This window comes from Physcomitrium patens, chromosome 5 (assembly GCF_059467195.1).
Source record: "Physcomitrium patens ecotype Gransden chromosome 5, ASM5946719v1, whole genome shotgun sequence".
Lineage (NCBI taxonomy): Eukaryota > Viridiplantae > Streptophyta > Bryopsida > Funariales > Funariaceae > Physcomitrium > Physcomitrium patens.
In genome coordinates this window covers 10,791,366-10,811,046 of record NC_143414.1, presented here as the reverse complement: position 1 = coordinate 10,811,046, position 19,681 = coordinate 10,791,366, and the positions used below count along the sequence as shown (strand labels likewise).

The 19,681-nt window shown below is 37.7% G+C and overlaps 2 protein-coding genes across 5 annotated transcripts; one reads left to right on the top strand and one right to left on the bottom strand.

The window, feature by feature from the left end:
• Nucleotides 1–3,337: 3,337 nt before the first annotated feature.
• LOC112282767 (DNA-directed RNA polymerase I subunit 2) lies at nt 3,338–12,713 on the bottom strand. Its single transcript, XM_024520834.3, has 27 exons — nt 12,271–12,713; nt 11,587–11,669; nt 11,214–11,333; nt 10,796–10,872; nt 10,413–10,476; nt 10,182–10,252; nt 9,843–9,920; nt 9,577–9,622; nt 9,293–9,470; nt 9,080–9,135; nt 8,729–8,802; nt 8,390–8,507; nt 8,105–8,189; nt 7,883–7,998; nt 7,605–7,732; nt 7,314–7,393; nt 6,884–7,125; nt 6,641–6,793; nt 6,304–6,459; nt 6,048–6,122; nt 5,732–5,835; nt 5,525–5,600; nt 5,285–5,434; nt 5,016–5,159; nt 4,660–4,872; nt 4,007–4,273; nt 3,338–3,928 (listed from the first exon to the last, which is right to left on the bottom strand). The coding sequence occupies exons 1-27, from the start codon at nt 12,518–12,520 to the stop codon at nt 3,530–3,532; spliced, it is 3,603 nt and encodes a 1,200-aa protein (XP_024376602.1). The 5' UTR covers nt 12,521–12,713; the 3' UTR covers nt 3,338–3,529.
• A 2,015-nt stretch (nt 12,714–14,728) lies between these two features.
• LOC112282368 (uncharacterized) lies at nt 14,729–19,648 on the top strand. 4 transcript variants are annotated; one of them, XM_024519885.3, is made up of 3 exons: nt 14,729–15,096; nt 15,280–15,337; nt 17,705–19,648. In XM_024519885.3, exon 3 carries the CDS (start codon nt 17,886–17,888, stop codon nt 19,389–19,391), a length of 1,506 nt encoding a protein of 501 aa, XP_024375653.1. In that variant the 5' UTR covers nt 14,729–15,096; nt 15,280–15,337; nt 17,705–17,885; the 3' UTR covers nt 19,392–19,648. The 4 variants fall into 4 exon arrangements, with proteins under 4 accessions (XP_024375653.1, XP_073390314.1, XP_024375654.1 ...); XM_073534213.2 differs by having other exon boundaries at nt 14,729–15,108; XM_024519886.3 differs by lacking the exon at nt 15,280–15,337.
• The last annotated feature ends 33 nt before the right edge of the window (nt 19,649–19,681 follow it).

Genomic DNA, 19,681 nt, shown 5'->3' with positions numbered 1-19,681 from the left:
ACCTCAAAAAAGAGGAGTTATCAACTGCAAGTTTCAAAGTTTGAAGGAAAATCTTTGAAAGGATACTAAATCATTTCCAACTTATTAATAGAGTCATTACAAAAAAAAAAAAAAAAAAAAAAAAAAAAAAAAGAAAAAAGAAAAAAGAAAAACGACCAAAATAATAAAATATTTGGCTCTATTAAAATAAATAAAAAGTAAAAAAATCAAATTTAGGTTACAAAAAAAAATTAAAATGAAAGAAAGGCTAAAAAGAGATTAGATGGAATTTAAACAAGAATTTTTTTTTGTAGAGTAGGAAGAAAGGGAGGCAATTTGAAAATGCAATAGAGATGACAAGCTCTTTGATCTTGTCTATTTTGTTCAAAAATATCTTATTTTATTTATAATAAATTATTTTAAAAAATAGCTAGGCCTAAAATAGAGCCAATATTAAAAAACTAAATATACTTAAAGCCTTTCATGCATACAATCCAAAACTAGGCAAAAAAAAAAAAAAAAAAAAAAAAAAAAAAAAAAACAATTCCTATGACAAGGCTAAATTGTCTCGCTCGGCTCTAGAAATAACTTTGCTTTCGTTAGAGTTTTGAAAAGTTAAAATTATACTTTAATATAGCTAGAAACTTGAGAAATGTAATCCTCCCAATTAAGATATATCTTTAGAGACCATCTTTTTAAATTACATAAAACTTTATCAATGTAGCAAACAATGAAGTTGCTAAAAAATAATTGCTACTATTTGAATTCTCTTGCAACATGGAATTGGAGCTACTTGGACTCTACTAAAATATGGATGCATCAATCAATAGCAAATGATCTTAATTGGATGAAGAACTCACTTTGATCAAAGACAAAGAAATATTGTATCATAATAGAGGTACTTCAATTGAGCCCTTGTAGTTGCATGTACACTTTGTTACATTGTTTCTTGTATCATGACACCTCATGGAATTGACAAGACAAGAGATGTCTCTTGGTTCATGTCGTTATATGGAATCTACAAATTGAAAAAAAGTACTAAAGAACATTGCATCATAAATCCAATGAAGGATGATAGATAAAAGCCATATGATGAGAAGAATCAACTCCACTTGCATCAAAGGATACGAATCAATTTCCTTATTACCATCAAAACTAAATTACAAAAATAAAAGACAAAGTAAATTTTTACTACTAATAGCTCTTTTACAATTTTTCAAAGGCTTTCTATAATATCCAAGTTTGTCAATCAATAGTGAACTTGGACATAATCTATAGCACTTATTAATACAAAAAGATGTAGAATCAAGGTAAAGAAAAAGTGGGAGATTTGATATAATCTCCCAAATACCTCATGGCTATATATGAGCAGCTAAGCTCTAATCTTCCATTCCTTTGTTTTTTAATGTACTTTATTTTTTATGGTTTTGGAGGCCTTAGGATTATACAATTCATTGCATAATAATACTGAGATAAACAATATTGTAGCATGAATTGAAACGATTTTTTATTTATTTATTTCAATTGTGCAATATACAAAGAATATCATGTGTTCAAAATCTTGATGGTTGAAGATCATAAATCCTAAACCGCCTTAGAATAAACTAGTGTAAATCATGCATTGGTAAAACACCTAATGCATAATTATATGCCATTATTTTATTCTAATTTTTTTGTCTAAAAAGAATCAATACTCCCAACATGGCACCAAAATTCTCTAATGGCTCTCAACTAATCTTTGTGAATTCAATTGTCTATACATTATCCAAACTAGTAAATATATTATGCAAAATTAAACATGCAAAAATCTAATTGACAATAAACTTCATATCCATGTCACAAATGAATTTGGTATAGATTTCTTTGAGCAAAGCCTACTAGCCTTTCAAAATTCTAATATAATATTTGTTTGCAATCCAAGCTTTTGCCAAATAATAATTAAATTCTTGATTTATCAATTATTTGGTACTTGGAGACTAATAGCCAAGAATTACTATCTAACTCACAACTTACTTCAAGTTTGCTAATAGGTACTGTCTATTATCGAAGTACTTTTTGAAATTTTTGAATATTTCCATGATTTTAAATATTGTTGCATGTGCACATGATCCAAGTTAGCTCATGATTAGCTCGATGATATAGCAGTCAAGGTCACACACAACCTAGGCATTCATAAAATATTTCTTCTTTCTGTCAAAGAATGTGTCGCCATCATTTTTTAAGCACTAGCTTAGGGAGAACTATATCCCATTGATAAGTCCAATGCAATCGTCAAATCCTAAATGACTAAATGTTTTGTTAATTTGAAGCCTTTGGTCAATATCTAGCCATCACATATACTATTGTTTGAGTAAAAAAATTGCTTAAATTACTTGATTTGTAAATGTACACATTGTGCCATTGTTAATACCTCAAGCCCTCCTCAATCTCCCAATATTGGCTTCATTCTTGTATAATCCAAGGCACTTCAATACTATAGCCAATTGCTAAGTGATTTTGCTTCATAAGCAACAACTCTTGTTCTTGAAAATGGAATGGTCTTTGATGGATGAAAGCACCATCGGAAAGCCCTCCATTGACTTTCATAAGGTTTGTTGAGATTGAGATCAAGCTCATGTATAAAATAATTTATAACTGAATTGATTGATTTGGTTAGGATGTTTTGAGTGAACATGCATTGAGTGTTGTTGATTGCACCATGAACCACTATAAGTTCTTGTACATCATTGAATTGGAAGAAGTCATCCTCAAACATGTTTTCAACCTCCTTACATTGTTCTTCAAGCATTTCATTGAATTTTTCATCAACTAAGAACGTAGACAACATTTCCAAGTCATAAATAGTCTTGTGTTTTTTGAAGCGTTGAGGCATCCTGAGATTGCAATGTAGTATGCAGTTCAAAAGTTTTAGGGTTTGTTGTTTTCGAAGTGCAAACAAAGGCCTAGTAAGTCAGCAATGTGGTATGGAGTCAAAGAGGGAAAACAGCTAACATGAACCACACACTATATGATATTTCATATATTTCTCTTGTGATATTTCAATTCAAAGTCACCTATCTTACCAGGTGGGTGATTTTGAAGTATCAATTGATATTTCGAAATATCACCTGATACTTTGAGATATCATCATATGTGAAGTATCACCCAAAAACCTTAAGTCTGAATCCCCTTAATGAAGCAACTTCAACAAACACTTTGATTATATTTTTAAAGAAAAATATACTCTGCTTATGATATTGTGATATTAGTAGAATTGTTGAGATGCTATATTCCCAACTGCAAAGATATGCCAAAAGTTTTTAAAGAACAAATCATCAGTGGATATTCTTTGAAAATGTCAACATAAACTCTTGTACACTTGTGAACACATCTCAATTTGTTTTGTTGAAGGAATAAATTGCAAAACATATATCCAAAACCTCCAAAAATAGCACAACATTGGAAAACCTTTTCTTTTTGATATTTTTAAAAGAATCCTATAGTTAGTGTAACAGCGCGGCAGTAAGGGGTCCCCGGCAGAATACTCTAAATCCTTTGAAACTATGCAATACTAGTTCTGAGAAAGAGTCATCGTTAGCTTGATATTCATAGCCGCCAGCTCAGCAGCCAGATACCTGAACACGAAAGGCATGGCTACAGTCTCAATTCCTTTACTTGTGTTGCATACTCGGCAAATCTTCTTCCCACCTTGCTGAATTCCAAGACCTAGAGATCCAAGAGAGCCTCTTGTAGTTGGCAGGGGCACTGTTGCCAGAAGACTTCCACAAAAGCCACAAACATTGGCAGTGTGATAATCCGAGCATGCATGCAAACGGTCATGAAGCAAATACGCTGCTCCATGCGCCAGTAGTGAGTCACGCTCCATTTCTCCGAATCGAATACCTCCTCCAACCTTGCGTCCCTTTACAGGTTGCCTCGTGACAGGGTTCACGGGACCCATCGATCGTACCTAATATACCAGGACAAGGTTAGTCATTGTTCAATATGGTGGTACAATTAAAAACTCTGCAGAAAATATCATTAGTACCTGATACTTGTCAGAAACCATGTGCCGTAGCCGTTGGTAGTAGACCACGCCTAAGTAGATTTCGCAAACAAATTCGGTGCCTAAAACACCACTGTACATGACTTCAGTCCCATGGTAATTAAATCCATGAGCATTCATTTGCTGTCCAAGCAAGTCCGCAGTTCCGTCGTTCCCTCCTGTCTTGGCAAAGTCTTTACCGTCGCCTCCTTCTTTACTGCTTTTCTTAAATGGAGTTGCGTTCATGAACTTACCATCAAGAGCACCAGCCTGCAGGTTGGTGAAATAATCACTTATTAGCGACACGACTCTTCCGGCACCTCATGTTAAGAGACGTTTGCAACAAACAACTAAGGGTTGAGATCTAAGAAAAACGATTGTACTAGTATAAGTCGGCGACAATATTGAATCAAATATATGAATTCTGAAGCTAGGTTTATCTTAGACTATTTATAGCGTCTATCAACACAAGAGACTGTAAACAGTCATGAGGAAATAAAAATTTAAACCACAAACATTCACTAACTGTAACAAGGAATCATCCACAATCCATTGCAGGAACATGACTGTTCTTAACAATTAGTCAAGGTTTTCCAAATGGTTAGAAGTCGGACGGAACCAGAAATAGCCAACTGATCATAGCCCTCGGAGCTTACCTTCGCGGCCATTGACTCTAGAAGCATTCCGATTGTCATACGTGAAGGGAAAGCATGGGGGTTAATTATAATGTCTGGGCGCATTCCTGTAACAGCAGAGAAAGGCATGTCCACATCTGGCCAAAGTTGTGAACACACTCCCTTCTGTCCATGCCTGCTACTGAACTTGTCTCCAATCTGTGGATATCGTGGATGACGCGTGCGAATTGTCACCTGCAGATGTGATGCTCACGTAATTCAGGCATAATGATCCTTACAATAATAACTCATTCATATGCTTAGCTCTCAAATCTGTTTGAAGCAACTAGAACTATCCTATTGACGTAAATAACATTTGATATAAATAGTTCACTTACCTTCTGAAGAGGATCTTTACTACCAGTATTGATAGCAGCCACATAATCTACAATAGCAGCTTCCGAACCTTTCAATTTTGAAATCTTTGACTGCCCTGTCATCTTGTTTACAACGCTGCAGTAGGGATCTCCCTCGGTCAAGGTCTACACATCACATTCATGTATGAGATGAAATATTACAACTACGTCCATAGATACCAGATATTATATGATACGAATGAGCCATTTGAGACAAAACTGTTCGAGTACAGCAAACGAGTGATGAATACCTGTCCTACATAGGGAAGACCATCGATATCTATAAAGTTTGCTGATTTGTCGGCCTGCTCTTTGAACCTAGCCATTGCACCTGACCTTGCAAAGACGTTGGTAACACCATCTCCTCTCTGTCGAAGTTCCGTTAAATCGATTGTCTCCGACTGCATCCAAGCCCAACAGAAAAGTTAACTCCCATTAAATCATTGGAAAATGCAAGATAATATACAGAAATCGCATTGAAATTCACTTACCTTGTAGACTTGACCATAGTGTAAGCCACGCTCCACTGATGATTTGTTCAATATCATAGCATCCTCCATATCGAATCTGAGAAACCATTCCAGATTTGACAATATTGTCAACAAAGACATAATAGAAAAATAGAAAAACAATCAACTGCAACATTTTATGGACATCAAGACACTGAAGCTAGCAGCCTCTTGAAGATGTTTACTTACCCTGTGTACGCCAGCACAGCAACAATGGCATTTGTACCAGTAGGAAATTGATTCATATGATATTTGTTCCATGCATTTGTCTGTGCAATTGGCATTTGTGGTGTCTGCAAGATAAGATTAGATCTCAGACTCTTCTACAAGCCCAAACCAAGGATTAATACTAATTTACAATACAGCTCTTAGAAGGGCTAGAGACAAGGAGAAGATTTAGCATCGTGTACAGTTACCAAATGTTTAGTCGCAAGTGGATGTAATACACAACGTATAAATATCCAACGCCATCCAACATTCCCAACATCTCTGGTGTAACAATTACCTGAATACGGTACATCTTATTATCTGCACGACATTGCAGTGCTTGAGCAGGGAACCCCATTGTTTGTTTTCCCATCTATAAAACACATTCACACATCCTTTATCAGCAAAAACAATTATGTGCATTATGTGAAGCACTAAAAAAAGAAAAAAAAGAAAAAAAAGTACTGTACACTAGATCAACCAATCAAGCCCGGGAAAGATTATAAACATGACTAGACAGGAAAATGCATTGCGGGGTTGGGTTGAGGCAAGACCTGACACTGGTACATGTTGCGGGGGCTTTGATTGTGGTCTGACCATGGCGTGAGACTCGCAACAACACTTAAGAAGGCTGTGGCATTTATCTCTTCATGTGTTGGTTTGGGACCAATGGGTTCATTTCCACCAGGACACTTGATTTCCATATAAGCCTGTACAAACCCCACGACCTCGTCCATAACCCATTTTCGTATTTTTGCAGTTATAAAACAACATACAAAAGCTCCACCATCATATGAGCAATATTTGGAATAACGATAAACATAAAACACCAATGGGAAATGCGAAAATGTTATGAAAATAAAAATAAAATAAAACAAGAAACTGGTTGACCTGCTCAAGAGGCCCTATCAGCTCCAAGCTCCCATCGCCGAACATTTGCTTCACAGTCCTTGTAAAACGAGATGGTGTAGTGGCAAGATACAAACCAGGATATGATCCTGCTGATGTGCAGGGAATATAGGCTATTTCCATGTCAGCTGGAACCTGCATTTTAGTCCAGATTGAAACATTAAATATCCATTTAATCAGCTCAATCAAAAGATGTGCGATACGCTATCATAATCCATGTCTTACCTCAGAACCATCCACAACTTTGAGTCGTCGAAGATGTTCAATGATAGAAGGGATAGCTCCGGTTGCTAAATGACCAATCACACAACCATCCAAAAGAACTGTTAAATATTCTGGTGGTGCCATGTTCGACAACTTTGGGAGCACTGGAACCAGCCCCAAATTAACCATTACTTTAGTCACTGACTTCCGAATCGCCAAGGGGTCTTTCTTATTTCCACGCGCATCCAGATCTGACGAAATTTCTGCAAGACATAGCAATGATCTATGTGAACCACAAGGAGGCAGATATGAAACAAAAAACCAAAATCTGCTGGATATGCAATATTTGTTTGATTAGATTTGGTGTCTAGACTAGCTCCCGTCCTACCATTCAAAATCTACCTAATAAAAACTGCGAGAACAGTATTATAACAAGACTACGAATACTTACGGCAAGCAGCAGTAAGATGGTTGAGTAGACCACATGGTGAGCCATCAGGAGTGTGGACAGGACACATAAATCCCCACGACCTGAACCACAACAGTGCCAACCACACACAACCTCAGCAAGTATGGAGTGTAGAAATTTAAAAAAGACGCGCATTCCCTCCTGAACTTTTTCTATGAAACCCGATCTTTACGAACCGACGAACCAGGCACCAGAAAGATGGATCAAGTCTTCCATCGTAGATAATCAAAAGTTTTTCGAAAGATTGAATGGTGAATAACTCGGATCACTTACTCAGGTAATAATTTACGAACAGTAGTAGTACGAAGTGTCGCAAAGAAGGCGCCTCTATGAACTGAACGAAAATGAGAAAGGTACCGAAGAAAATTTAGCTTCTCTGCAACAAGGGTAAAACCCCCGACCTACAAGCATAGCAGCAACCCATCAAAAGACCGGTGTAGGCATTGAGCCCTGCATTTTTCTGGTGGAAATTTTAAATTGACAATGGATCTTCGCATTGCTTTAGGCTTATCATAAGTAGTGACAAAACCAATATGACTGACAATACATACCTGATTGAGATCCAACCCAGACTGACTGACAAGGTTGCCAGTGTTCAGCAAGTACTCCACCTTCTTACTTACGTCAGAAGCTGGTACTTTTTCAAATACCTTTTGCACATGTTTAACTGTAACGTCAATGGGTTCTAATAGTCAATATATTGGAGCATTAATATGAAAAGCATTATCAATCATGCGCCAAAAACATGAAAGTGAAACAAGTTCGGGGCATACGTTGTAAATCATTCTCAGCAGGCTTCTCCTTCATCTCCTTGAGAAGTTGTCCCTGGACTCTCAACAACCAATCTTGGATTCTATCCTGCAGTAAATCATAGCTGAAAATCAGTTTTATTGAAAAATATACTCGTAAATATACATTGGAGCACCAAAGAAAGAATCCCCACAGAGGATAGGCATTATATATTGATTTCCTACTATGATAACCAGCTCAGAGTTCTCCAATTCAAGTCTTCACCAAACAAGAAACTGAAAAATCCACGCATTGAATATAAAATAGACCTTGACAACTATGGTCAAGAGATGCCCAGGCAGTAAAATTTCGTGGTTTTGCAATGCGTCAGCATTATCTGGAGCCGCCATCCCATCTACCAAAGCGAATAGCTTTTGTAGCATGAACCTGCATAAACGTAACACTATATGAATCGAAGGGTAGAAGAAGGGGCTCACATTAACATGTAAAAGAATCAGCCTGCGTTGTTTAACAGCCTGCGTTGTGTAACGTCATGCAAGAGGGACATAACTAAGGAAAAAGCCAAGCTTAACTTAAACAAGGAACAGTATGCATAAATACACGCCATTACATTCCAGAAACCCAATTGCATAAGGTAGAGAAAGTACACAAGCAGGTTGAATTTATCAAGAGGATTGTCCAGGTGTACAAGTATATAATCGTTAAGAACCTGTTCTCCCACCTGTGTAACCCACAAAGGTAAACAAAGTGAAAACTACGAACCTATACATGAGAATGACCAACTGGTTTTAGACGCACCTTACCTTCATGATAACGAAGAAGAGATTCAGGTTACGAAGGTAAGTAAATCAAACGGAATCATAATTGCAAATGTTCCCTACAAGAACAGACACTTATTCTGTTCTGCAAGCTGTGACGTGAAAAAGCTTAACATCGAAGGCACGTGAACAGAAGTGGAAACACATGAAACCAAACGAAACCGAATCAAAACTGATTACCACAGCTGCGTGCTGTTGTTTGTCTTCTAGGCCCATTACTGGCCGAAACCGATTCCCTGCATAAATGCAACTTCACATAGGATAAATGAGTAAATATATAAGACTTACATTATAGTCAGCCCAACTTTGGGTGGCACACAATGCTTTAGAAAGAAAAGCCAAAGTAATTGAAAAAAACACTCTTAACTAAAAGAAAATAGCAGGTTAACCCACCAAGGAACTGAAGGCAGTCATGACGTGTAAAAAGCGAAAGTTGTCTAACTTCTTCTAATATAATTTTTGCTCTTTGACTAACAAATTGTGAACCAAGTGCACCCTTCATAGCTTTTGAATCACTCTGAATTGACATCAGCTGCTCATAAATCTCATATTCATTCGATTCGATTAAAGCCTGCACCGAAAAAAATTGTAGCAATGATGTGATTCTCCAATCAAGGAATTTTTCGCATCAAATGTTTGAATTCATAGAGCATTTATTAGAGGTAAAAAGCTCAAACCTTCAAGATGATTCCCACAGGTATAAGAAACTCCTGGCGCCGAACGCTGTCTTTGTCAAAACGGAAACGTTATCATGAGCTCTATTTTCTCTCATAGTAAATTATGAACAGCGATGCACAAACTTCAGCGATAAATGATTTAGCATTAACTACAAAAAACCATCAAACACCTGACCCCTAACCCCATATTCTACCGATACAACTACATAGTATGTACAGCATACTACAAAATATGCATTTTTACTTAAAAAACGAGGGATACTTACGAAAAACCAAGTGATGCACTCCCATAGTTCATGTAGTACATCCTCATTGTGACCGCAGACTGATCCGGTCTTACACACCTACTCACCACACACAATCACTCACAACTTAGAAAAATTCCTAACACATGCATCATGATTTAATCACATAAATCAAGTGTAAACACCAGATTCTTTTAATTGTAAAGAGCAATATTATTCAAAAACCGGGCAAGCCAACCTAAACGTGTTAGCTTTCAGTCAACAAAATAATTTTTATGTCTAAACCTTCTCACTGAATTAACTAATAAGCCCTTTCTGAAATTCATAAGAAAAACAGGTGTTCGATAATCTTCAGCGTACCTGATCATAACTCCCTTATCAGAATAGGAGGGGCCACGGTTCTTGTATGAGGTTCGTTTGACTCCTACAACCTGTAAAAGCCAAGTATTTATTGCAGTAATGAAAGAAGCAAAAATCCTCAAACACAGTCACAAACAAATCCAATAAACACAAGATTAGCAAAGTTTAACTTTGTTATATATTCTGATATAGAAAAGACAAATGGACATCTCAGGAGCCATTTCGACATACATAATTGCGCTTAGGCATGATAAGAAGTCGAATGATACGTTCATTTCCGTTGCAGATAAAATACCTGTTCACAGAATATAATCAGCGTCACAAACCAAATCTTATCGACTCAAATAGCCGTTTACTCCAATGACACTGAGGACAACATCCAACAATGCAAACGCGCTCATAAATCTCAGAGTAAAAAAATAGATTTGAGACAGTTTTCTAGATCTCACGTAAAGACGGTAGAATGCCACCAAAACTATTTAGAGAATTAAGAAGAAACATACAAATGCACTGTACTACGACATTAAACATTGTAGTGCCATATAGTACACTTAGAAACAAGGCCAATCAAAGATCGAAATTCAAATGCATCAAAAGCGGGGAAGGGAACTGACCCTCCCATCTCTGTCGCCTCCTCCTTTGCAGCAACCAACTGCTTTTGATTAAGTCCCCGAAGATGACAAACACTAGACTGCATTATACAACGTCATACGTCCCCATAAATAGTTTCAGCGATTTTTAGGTAACTTAATTGAACACAAAGACGGGTAAGACACGAAGCAAAATCGCAAATCAAACTCAAACATGGGGCACCTACTGGTTTCATAACATAGAAAATCGAAAAAAAAAAAAAAAAGACCTACTGAATCAAATGCTTTCACTAATTTCCATTTGTCAGACTTACTGGCAAACATAGAGATAAATCACTAAATCTACTCGATCAACCCTACACTCGAAAAGTATTCTGATGCTTCCATAGGCTTGGGGTAATTTGTTTTCAGACCTATCAAACATAGTTAATTTAAATTGTACCTTGACCATTACAGGCATCTTGCCATAAGAAATATTGTGTCGCACAACTACTCCATTGTTCCATTGCATGCATATATCTGCTGTGAATATACCTCTGTACGTCAATCCAGCAAGTCGACACTGCAGATACAAAACAGGAACGAATCAAAAACAAAAAAAAAAAAAAAAAAAAAAAATCGCTTGGCAAACCCCTCCCCTACAAAAACCTTCTAACAATCCTCGTTCAATGACGGCATTAGACTTATATCATTACACAAGTCATTATGCAGCAACGCATACACAGTCCACTACGGAAACGTGTTTCCTAAAGAAGGAAGGAAGGCAACTAGAGGAAAATACCACTTTCAGCAGGGAAGGATAAACGAATGCTTACTTCGGATGGTAAAAGGCGCTGATCTAATGCTTGGCTACCTAGGTCTTTCATTGGCGGGCTTACGTTAGGCTTCTCAACCCACAGTGCGAACGGTCAAGGATATCTCAAAATCATGAGTATTGAAAGACAAATTGTGTCAAATGACTGTGCATATCCAAGTTCAACTAAAACTACAAGTACGCAAGACGTAATTTACACCCCCATCACTTCAAAAGCTATGTACCGCATATGAGTTACAATCAGAAAGAAGTTCTCACACTGTAGCAAACATAGCATGTGGTTAAATTCTCTGAATATAATGAAACGCATTATAATCAAGAAGATCGTTAAAAGAACGACACGAAAGCAATTAATTGAACCAATGCTTATAGGGTACGCTTTCATCAAAAGTTCCACCACTAATCATTTCAATCCCCTAGGGCCTGACGTAGAAGCAAACGCATTACTATTGTTAAATTGAGCAACTCAACAATTAGCGTCGTCTGCACTGCTACGCTCGCGATCATGGCACAAAAATAAGGCATTCGAAGCACAAAACTCCAGTCACTCTGTTCATTGTCACAGAAGACCGAGTCTTTGCGCCACGATCTTCAACCAAAAATTGCATGCTATAAGTGCAGCAATCCCGATTTTCCAACAAAACCTCAAATAATCCAAAGACTTAGAAATGCAGTGAAAGGATATATCGCAATGATGTTCCAGAGATCGGGTGTTTCAATTCAATCGGCTGCAAACGCCGCACAGCCTCTTCCAGTCCCCGCTCAACAAAATAATCAAAAGACTCCGTGTGAGGCTTAGTCAAATCATACAAGCTGCTACAATCCAGCTCTTCCTCCTTCCTGCCACCGTAGAAACTCCCAAACTTCGGAGTTGAAGCCATGGCACTTCCTCCGATGGCTACCGAGCCTCCTGAGCTCTCAGTGCGTCCAACCATGTTCACAGTCACATCCCCCAACCTCACTCTTTCCGCAAACGAAGCACCTGTCAATCCACCACGCTGCAACGAATTGCCAGCACCAATTCCGAAGCTCGGATTCGGAGGAAGTCTTCGAAACCAGAAATTCCGCGGCCAGGGCTTGCGGAAGCTTAAACCCTAAACCCTAGTCCTGCGTTTAGTATGAACACTAGAATTATGAATCCGGACCCTCGGAGGTTACTTCGCCGTATTCACACTGGCGCATTTGCAGATATTGCCACGTAGTCGAGGAGTCTGTTCACACCTGTGGAAGAACAAGAGGAAATCAACGGAGAGGTTTCGTTCGTTCTACGTTTACCATTGATTGTTATAGTTATTTATTTATTTATTTATTTATTTAAATGTTTTTAATTCATTTCAATTAATTTATCAGTGTTCATTTAATTTATACACTATTTTTATTTTTTAAAAAAATTCACCTTGATGCTTGACAATTTAATTATGAATATAAAGAAATATGTATTCCTTTTTTTCTTTTTTATGTTTTTCTTTATCAGAAGTAACTTTCAATAATAGGAATCATGTGGTTTTGTGTTAACATGTAGATAAAACATATTCCAACTGACTTTCAGTATACAAAGTAAAGCAAGACCTGTTCACATTTAATTTATTGGAAAGTTATTGTACATTCCGAATTTGAAGGAATGCACCAAACGAATTCAGCAAAGAAATTACATAACGAAATTAACTCGACATTAATTACACACTTGGAATGTCAACAAAACCTGCATGAGCATACATGTTTATATGCATTCTATCCAAAAATTCAATTTAAGAAAAAATAAATATCTCTCTCTCTCTCTCTCTCTCTATATATATATATATGTATATATATATATGTATATATATATTGATGTAGTTTGTAATAATTTAATAATAATAATAAAATGTTAAAAAAAAACATCACATTTTTAGGGTATTACTATTGTTACCTAAATTTATGTCACCAATCTGTCACCAATCACATGACACCTTTGTTTAAAACCTTTCAAATCAATCAACTTTTATTTGCTAAATATCTAATAAAGTAATTGATTGAATAAAAATTTTGATTAAAAAAAATAGAAACCTAATAAAAACATTTTATTTTTTTTATTTTTTTATTCTTTGTTGTTGGATTGGTGACAAATTGTAGTGACAACAACAAAAATTGTGGTAACATTAGCAATACCCTATTTTGAGGTAATAACAAGCAATCACAAATAAATCCATGAATGACATGTGTTCTTTGTATATATAAGAAAGTTATGTTTAATAAAAAGAGAATATATATATATATATATATATGTATATATAACCAGAATAACATTTATGTTCTATTGTTTAATTATTACCAATTCTGTGTGTTTTTGTTTATTGTTTAATTATGACCAACTATGTACATTTTCTTTTTGTAATGAATATTTATATTTTGAGAGCATTTTAGTTTCTTACAAGGTTATCCAATATGGTTTTAGAAAAAGATGGTGCATATTACAAATATTTTTAATTATTAAGTTAGTTAGTTTTATTTATAAATTGAAAATTGCACCAAAAAAATGCACTCTCATGCAAGACATATTTCGACTTTTGAAATCAAGGTAATTACACAATTGGAATTGAATGGCTAAAAATCTTGCACAACGATATTTTGATGCCCTATAAAAATTGCTCGAAAAGTTTCGGATTAACAAAACCTCACTCTAGCATTTTAAATTGCTGATCGTGTTTTTAAATTTAATAAAATTTAAAATTAATTCAGGAGATTATTCTAATTGAAGAAAAACAGCACAACACTCATTTTTAAAAAAAGATTTAATTATAATTACAATTAGTAACACTTTTATGTACTTAAAAGACTTAAACTTAAACAACCTTGGTGTTACACCTGTATTGGTGAATAAAAAAGAAAAAAAAAAAAAAAAACGTAAATTGAAAATGCATACCATAATTTTTTTTAAATAAAGAAAGTTGTCACAGGTAATTTTCGAATTTCAATGTCCATCAGAAAAAGATGATTGGAAAAGTAACTTTAAAAGCGAAGCGATGGAAAGGGATAGAGATCGACAACAAATACGTTTTCATCTACACACATTCATCCAATACAATGCGTGGAGATGAGAGAGGGAATAAAGTATGCGTAAGCCGTCGTCTTGCACAGGGGAATGTGGCGGGGGCCTGTCACAGTGGGGAGCACCTATTATCGTCATACGGCGTCGTTGTTCTGAAGGACCCTTCCTCATCTGCTGCTGCCAGATCGTGGCATCGGGCTCTCTTTCGTCAGCATTGTTGCTTTTCATTCCCTTGAGCTCGTCGGAGCTGGAACGTGGGAGGTGATTTTCTATGCAAGCGGAGCGGATGTGTAGAGTGGATTAGCTTCGTCGCTGCTGATTATTCGTGTGACTCACACACTAGTGTGTGTTTGGTTTTCTATGCTGCCGAGAGCTGAACCAGTGGAACAGAGTTGAGTCCAAGTTACACGAAGATTTTGTGAGTTAGTTTGTTTGTCTCCAAGGCGGAAGGAAGGACCTAGCGGATTTGCTTGTTGTCACTGGGTTCGTAATCAGGCAATTTTGCCTTCTATCCCGAAAACCGCCACTAATTTTGACTTATCTTTCCTCCTCTTTGTTGATTCGACAGCATTGTAAGGCAGGGCTGTAGACCGTATTGTTTCATTCTTATCTTCCGAATTTCAGAGCGGTTCTGATTTTCGTTGCCAATTTCTTGTGTACTTTCAGTCGAAGCTGGATTGTTGCGTTGAATAGTATGCGGGCAAGAGACTGTAGCCCGGTTTAGGTGAATGCCCTAACCCGTTTGCGCCTGGTTTTCTCTTTAGCTTGCACTTTTCAATGTAGTATGTAGGTTCTTCTTTGAACTGTCGGAATTGTCCTGATTGATATCTGTAGATTGTCTTCTTTTGAGTTTCTTCGTTTGACCTAAATGTGTAGAAGAGTTTCACTTTAGCTGAGATCGCTTGAGTCTGCCTTGATTGGTGGCCACGAACGTTATGAACCCCTTACAATTGGGCGTTTTTTGTACGCTGTTGTCATAGGGTTTAATTGATCTGACTTTAATTTGCTAAGTTTCATACATACAAACTTTTCTGTAGAACATCGTATTACGAGGAGTATGTAAGTTAGTTGAGTGCAATTCATGCATACCCTCGAGAACATTGTTGTTTGTTTAAGTGTTTCTGATGAATGGTGGTTACGAAATTTCTTTTCAAGGTTGCAATTTCTGTTTAAAATTCTTTGCAAGTAAAGTCGTGTTTAGATTAATTGTTTCGTAATAGTTGGGTTATGTGTAGGGAGCAACGACGTATATAGCATTATCATTTTTGGTCCAGTCTCTTATCTTACCAGTTTATTGTCCTAATCTACATGGTAATCAGATGGAAAGTAGCTACTCTAATTTACAATGCGAGGACGATTTGATGATAGGGTTAGACCAATGCATGGAATATGTTGAGTAGATGAATCGTATAAGATAAGCACCGGGCTTATATAGGCCATACTTTGGCGGGTGACGGTATCCGAGGGTCGTAACCGATTAAGAGGTTGGCTGAATGTAGATAATGTAATTGACATTAATTGATCTATTGGTCATCAACAAAGCATGTGAGGGACCCAGATTGCTGTTGTTTGGGCTAAATTAGTTGTCTCATTTAGGTTTTGCTCATTTCTCTGCTGCAATTATTTGTTTAGGGGATTAGAGATGTGAGGAAGTATTGCAGAGAAGGGTATTAGTGCGACGCTGCGAGTTTTTAAAATTTGGCGGTTGTTCAGAATTGCTTCCGCTATCAACTGCCTCGACCTGTTGTGCTATCTATTTCGCTTTGTTTGTTCGTTGATATTCTGAGAATGTTTTGCGGCAGCTACGTTTTTATTTCCAGTTGCCCCGAACCGAATGTAGGCGGATATACAATCCTTTTTTTTTTTTTTTTTTTTTTTTTTTTTTTCATCTCTTCTCGGCATTGATGATTCTGCTATTTAAAGTGAAGCTGCAAATTTTCAACTGATTTAAGATTCACTGCGTTGTGTTATCAAAGTTGAATTCCGACTTGGTTTCAGAACTATATCAGCAAGGAAAATCGTTTAGTTTGGACCATTTTCCGACTAACTTAGCAGAATAGACCTAAATATGTTACATTCAAACCGAAAGTGGCATTAACTATTTCCTCGCAGCTCGCAACTCTTCAGCCTAAGCCCCCCAAACCGCCTATCTTAATAAAATCCAAAAGACTTGTAGTGGGTCAGAATTTTGAACTTTCACATTGCTCATGAATATTCATAAAACAAGCAAGTAACTACCCGTTTTTTCGTGAAGTGTTTCAAGAGATAAGGCTCATTTTTAACAGTTCTCTGCAATAATGTTTGAAGTTGAGCTAATTTTCATTTGCTTTATTTCGTTCTTATGAATTTTATTTTGGTCAATTTCAAATTAGTTATTGATTTAAAGGTCTAGTATTGACGAACACATCAGGCGTTTAACCAATTGAAAATTCTCAACAGATGGACTCAAGGTTTAGCTTAGGATTGGGGTTGTGACGATGAGTGATCTTGAGAATTGGATGAAATTCATGTACATTGTTTGACAAGAAGTAGCTACCACCTCACCCATATGTTATGTCACTCCTATAATTAAATTGGAAGGGAGCTTCCAGCTTAAATATGATTCAATTAGATTTAAACAGATTCTCTGGTTTACACCTATCAGTTTCTTGAGTATCTCTCGCAAGGGTGCGTTGCCCCATCTCGGTCTACGTTTGATGTATAAGTAATGGGGTTTATCGTTTTGGACAAAGTAATCAGAACAGGTTTGTGGATCTATGTGGCCTTTCTTTTTCTCTCATCTTCGTGATGTAGAAATAGATAGGTGAGATATAGTATCATGTCTTAAGGGAGATGGTTTGCATGTCATCTTTCCATTTAAGAGGTATAGAGTAGCTTGAGTGTGTAGAATCAGGCGCAGAGGGCATGTAATGGTTTCTGCACGCTACTATGATACGTTACGTAGCACTAATTATTAAGAATTTGAAAAAACTGGCCTCGGATAAATTTTGTCCCGGAATGTCATGTTTTAAACGTGTGGTGTTGACTAAAAGCTTTGTGCAGCTGTTTTAACGTTGATATTAATATACTGTGTTGAATTTCCTGAGTGCAGGATTACGAGCAGTAACTTTGATCGAGGCTACAACTGATTTGAAGCCTCCCGAGGGAGCACTTAACAGGCTTTTGTTGTTCAGTAACACATTAGGACTAATCGATTGCTTGCTACAAATCAGTAGCTAGAAGGAAATAGAAATTTGTCTGTTGCCGGTTCTGTAGCATGAGCATCGGCTTTGATGGGTTCAATCAGTAGTCTCTCAGTATCAAGTTACATCTCGCCTACTCTGCATGTCAAGGCGCTCGAATGTCGTAGTGAGGCTCAAATTGAAGGTTTCATTAGAGCCTTTCAGTATCCGTGCAAAGTTCTTGAGTGCCAACACACACAAAGACTATTTGCTGCAGGGATTGATGTAAAGACGTTAACCAGCTCCAGGAAGAGCAGCAGCCGGATTGCTGTTGTTGGCCAACGAGGCTCTGATGCTAGTCAGGAGCCGGGCAACAATGAGTCACAGGCGAAACTGCAGGAGAATGGGAATCCCAGCAGCGATGAAGCTTCCACGATTGAACCCTCAAGAGCTTTGGCAGGGCAAGAAACTCCATCAATAGAATCGTCCGACTGGAGAGGACAGTCTGAGCTAGAACACGAAGGATTGGTGATATCGAGTGGAGACAGTGATGCATGGGATAATGGCCGAGTTGGATCGCCTATTGTCAGACGATATGTGAGTGACAATGAAGAACGGTGGTGCATGTGGTACTCTGGGGAAAACGTTGATGAATCATTGGGTACTAGAGTGGGCATTGCAATTTCCTCGAATGGGATGCACTGGAGAAGGGGCAAATCCAAGGTCGACACGGAAGGGCAAGGCGAGGACGGTGCTGTAGGTCTAGTTCTCGATCGAAGTGAAAATTGGTGGGCGTTCGATACGCAGCACTTGTATCCCTCTGATGTTCTCATTATGTCCAGTGCCAAAGTTAGAGCTGCTAGCGGTGTGTACTGGCTCTATTACTCTGGTGCTGATGCAGAGGAGATGTCTTTACCATCGAGTGCCATCTCCGCCACTCCTCCGTCACATGAAAGATTTTTTAGAGGCCGGATGCGTCCCGGCCTTGCAATCAGCAACGACGGCAGAAACTGGGCTCGTGTTGAAGGTGACCATCACAGTGGAGCTCTTTTTGACGTGGGTGCCGAAGGCGAGTGGGATTCTTTACTCATTGCCGCTCCACAAGTAGTCTTCCACGAGGCGGGTGACATTCGAATGTATTATCACTCCTTAGACCCCAACACAGGGAAATATAGCGTTGGTTTTGCTCGGTCAAGGGACGCGATGCGGTGGCTCAAGTTTGGGAAGATTCTTGAGGGAGGCGGGCCTGGTTCATTTGATGAGTTTGGCATTGCTGCGAGACATGTTGTGCCAAACCCTAACGGAAGTGGCTACCTCATGGTGTACGAAGGCATCGGAGCGAATGGGAGAACCAGCGTTGGGATGGCGAAATCTGCAGCTGGGTTGCTCAATTGGGAGAGATGCCAAGACGAGCCGATCTTTCGACCTGCGGATTCGGAGCAGGCATGGGATGGCGCTGGCGTTGGCTCTCCTTGTTTGGTTCACATGGATGGTGACGAATGGAGGTTGTATTACGTTGGCGTCAATGCTCGAGGTGAAACTGCCATTGGCATGGCTATGAACGTGGAGGGCTCTCTGACTGAGTTCAAGAGGTGGCATAATTCGACTCAAATCTGATTCGACGTAATCCTCTGAATCAGAAACATGATTGTTTTGTGATGAAAACAGACATCCTATAAAAGCGAATCGGATTGAGATCAAGTAGCAATCGTCTTTGTGATTTTAATTATTCATTTTATCTGATCACGATGTTATCAGGTCCTACATCTTGTAGCATTCACTGACGTTCAGTGCAGAATTCTATGTCTAGACAAGATCCTTAGTACTTTGGAGTATGCAAATTCAATTTTAATTACCATATGTCTTCTTCACTATTCTCTTCCCCCTTCCACACATGATCATTTGGT

Coding starts and splice junctions, on each gene's coding strand:
- LOC112282767 (XM_024520834.3), bottom strand. CDS start 12,520: ATGGTTGGACGCACTGAGAGCTCAGGAGGCTCGGTAGCCATCGGAGGA. Junction 10,873..11,213: donor AGATGCCTGTAATGGTCAAG/GTACAATTTAAA, acceptor TGTATAATGCAG/TCTAGTGTTTGTCATCTTCG. Junction 8,508..8,728: donor GATAAATTCAACCTGCTTGT/GTACTTTCTCTA, acceptor ACGTTTATGCAG/GTTCATGCTACAAAAGCTAT.
- LOC112282368 (XM_024519886.3), top strand. CDS start 17,886: ATGGGTTCAATCAGTAGTCTCTCAGTATCAAGTTACATCTCGCCTACT.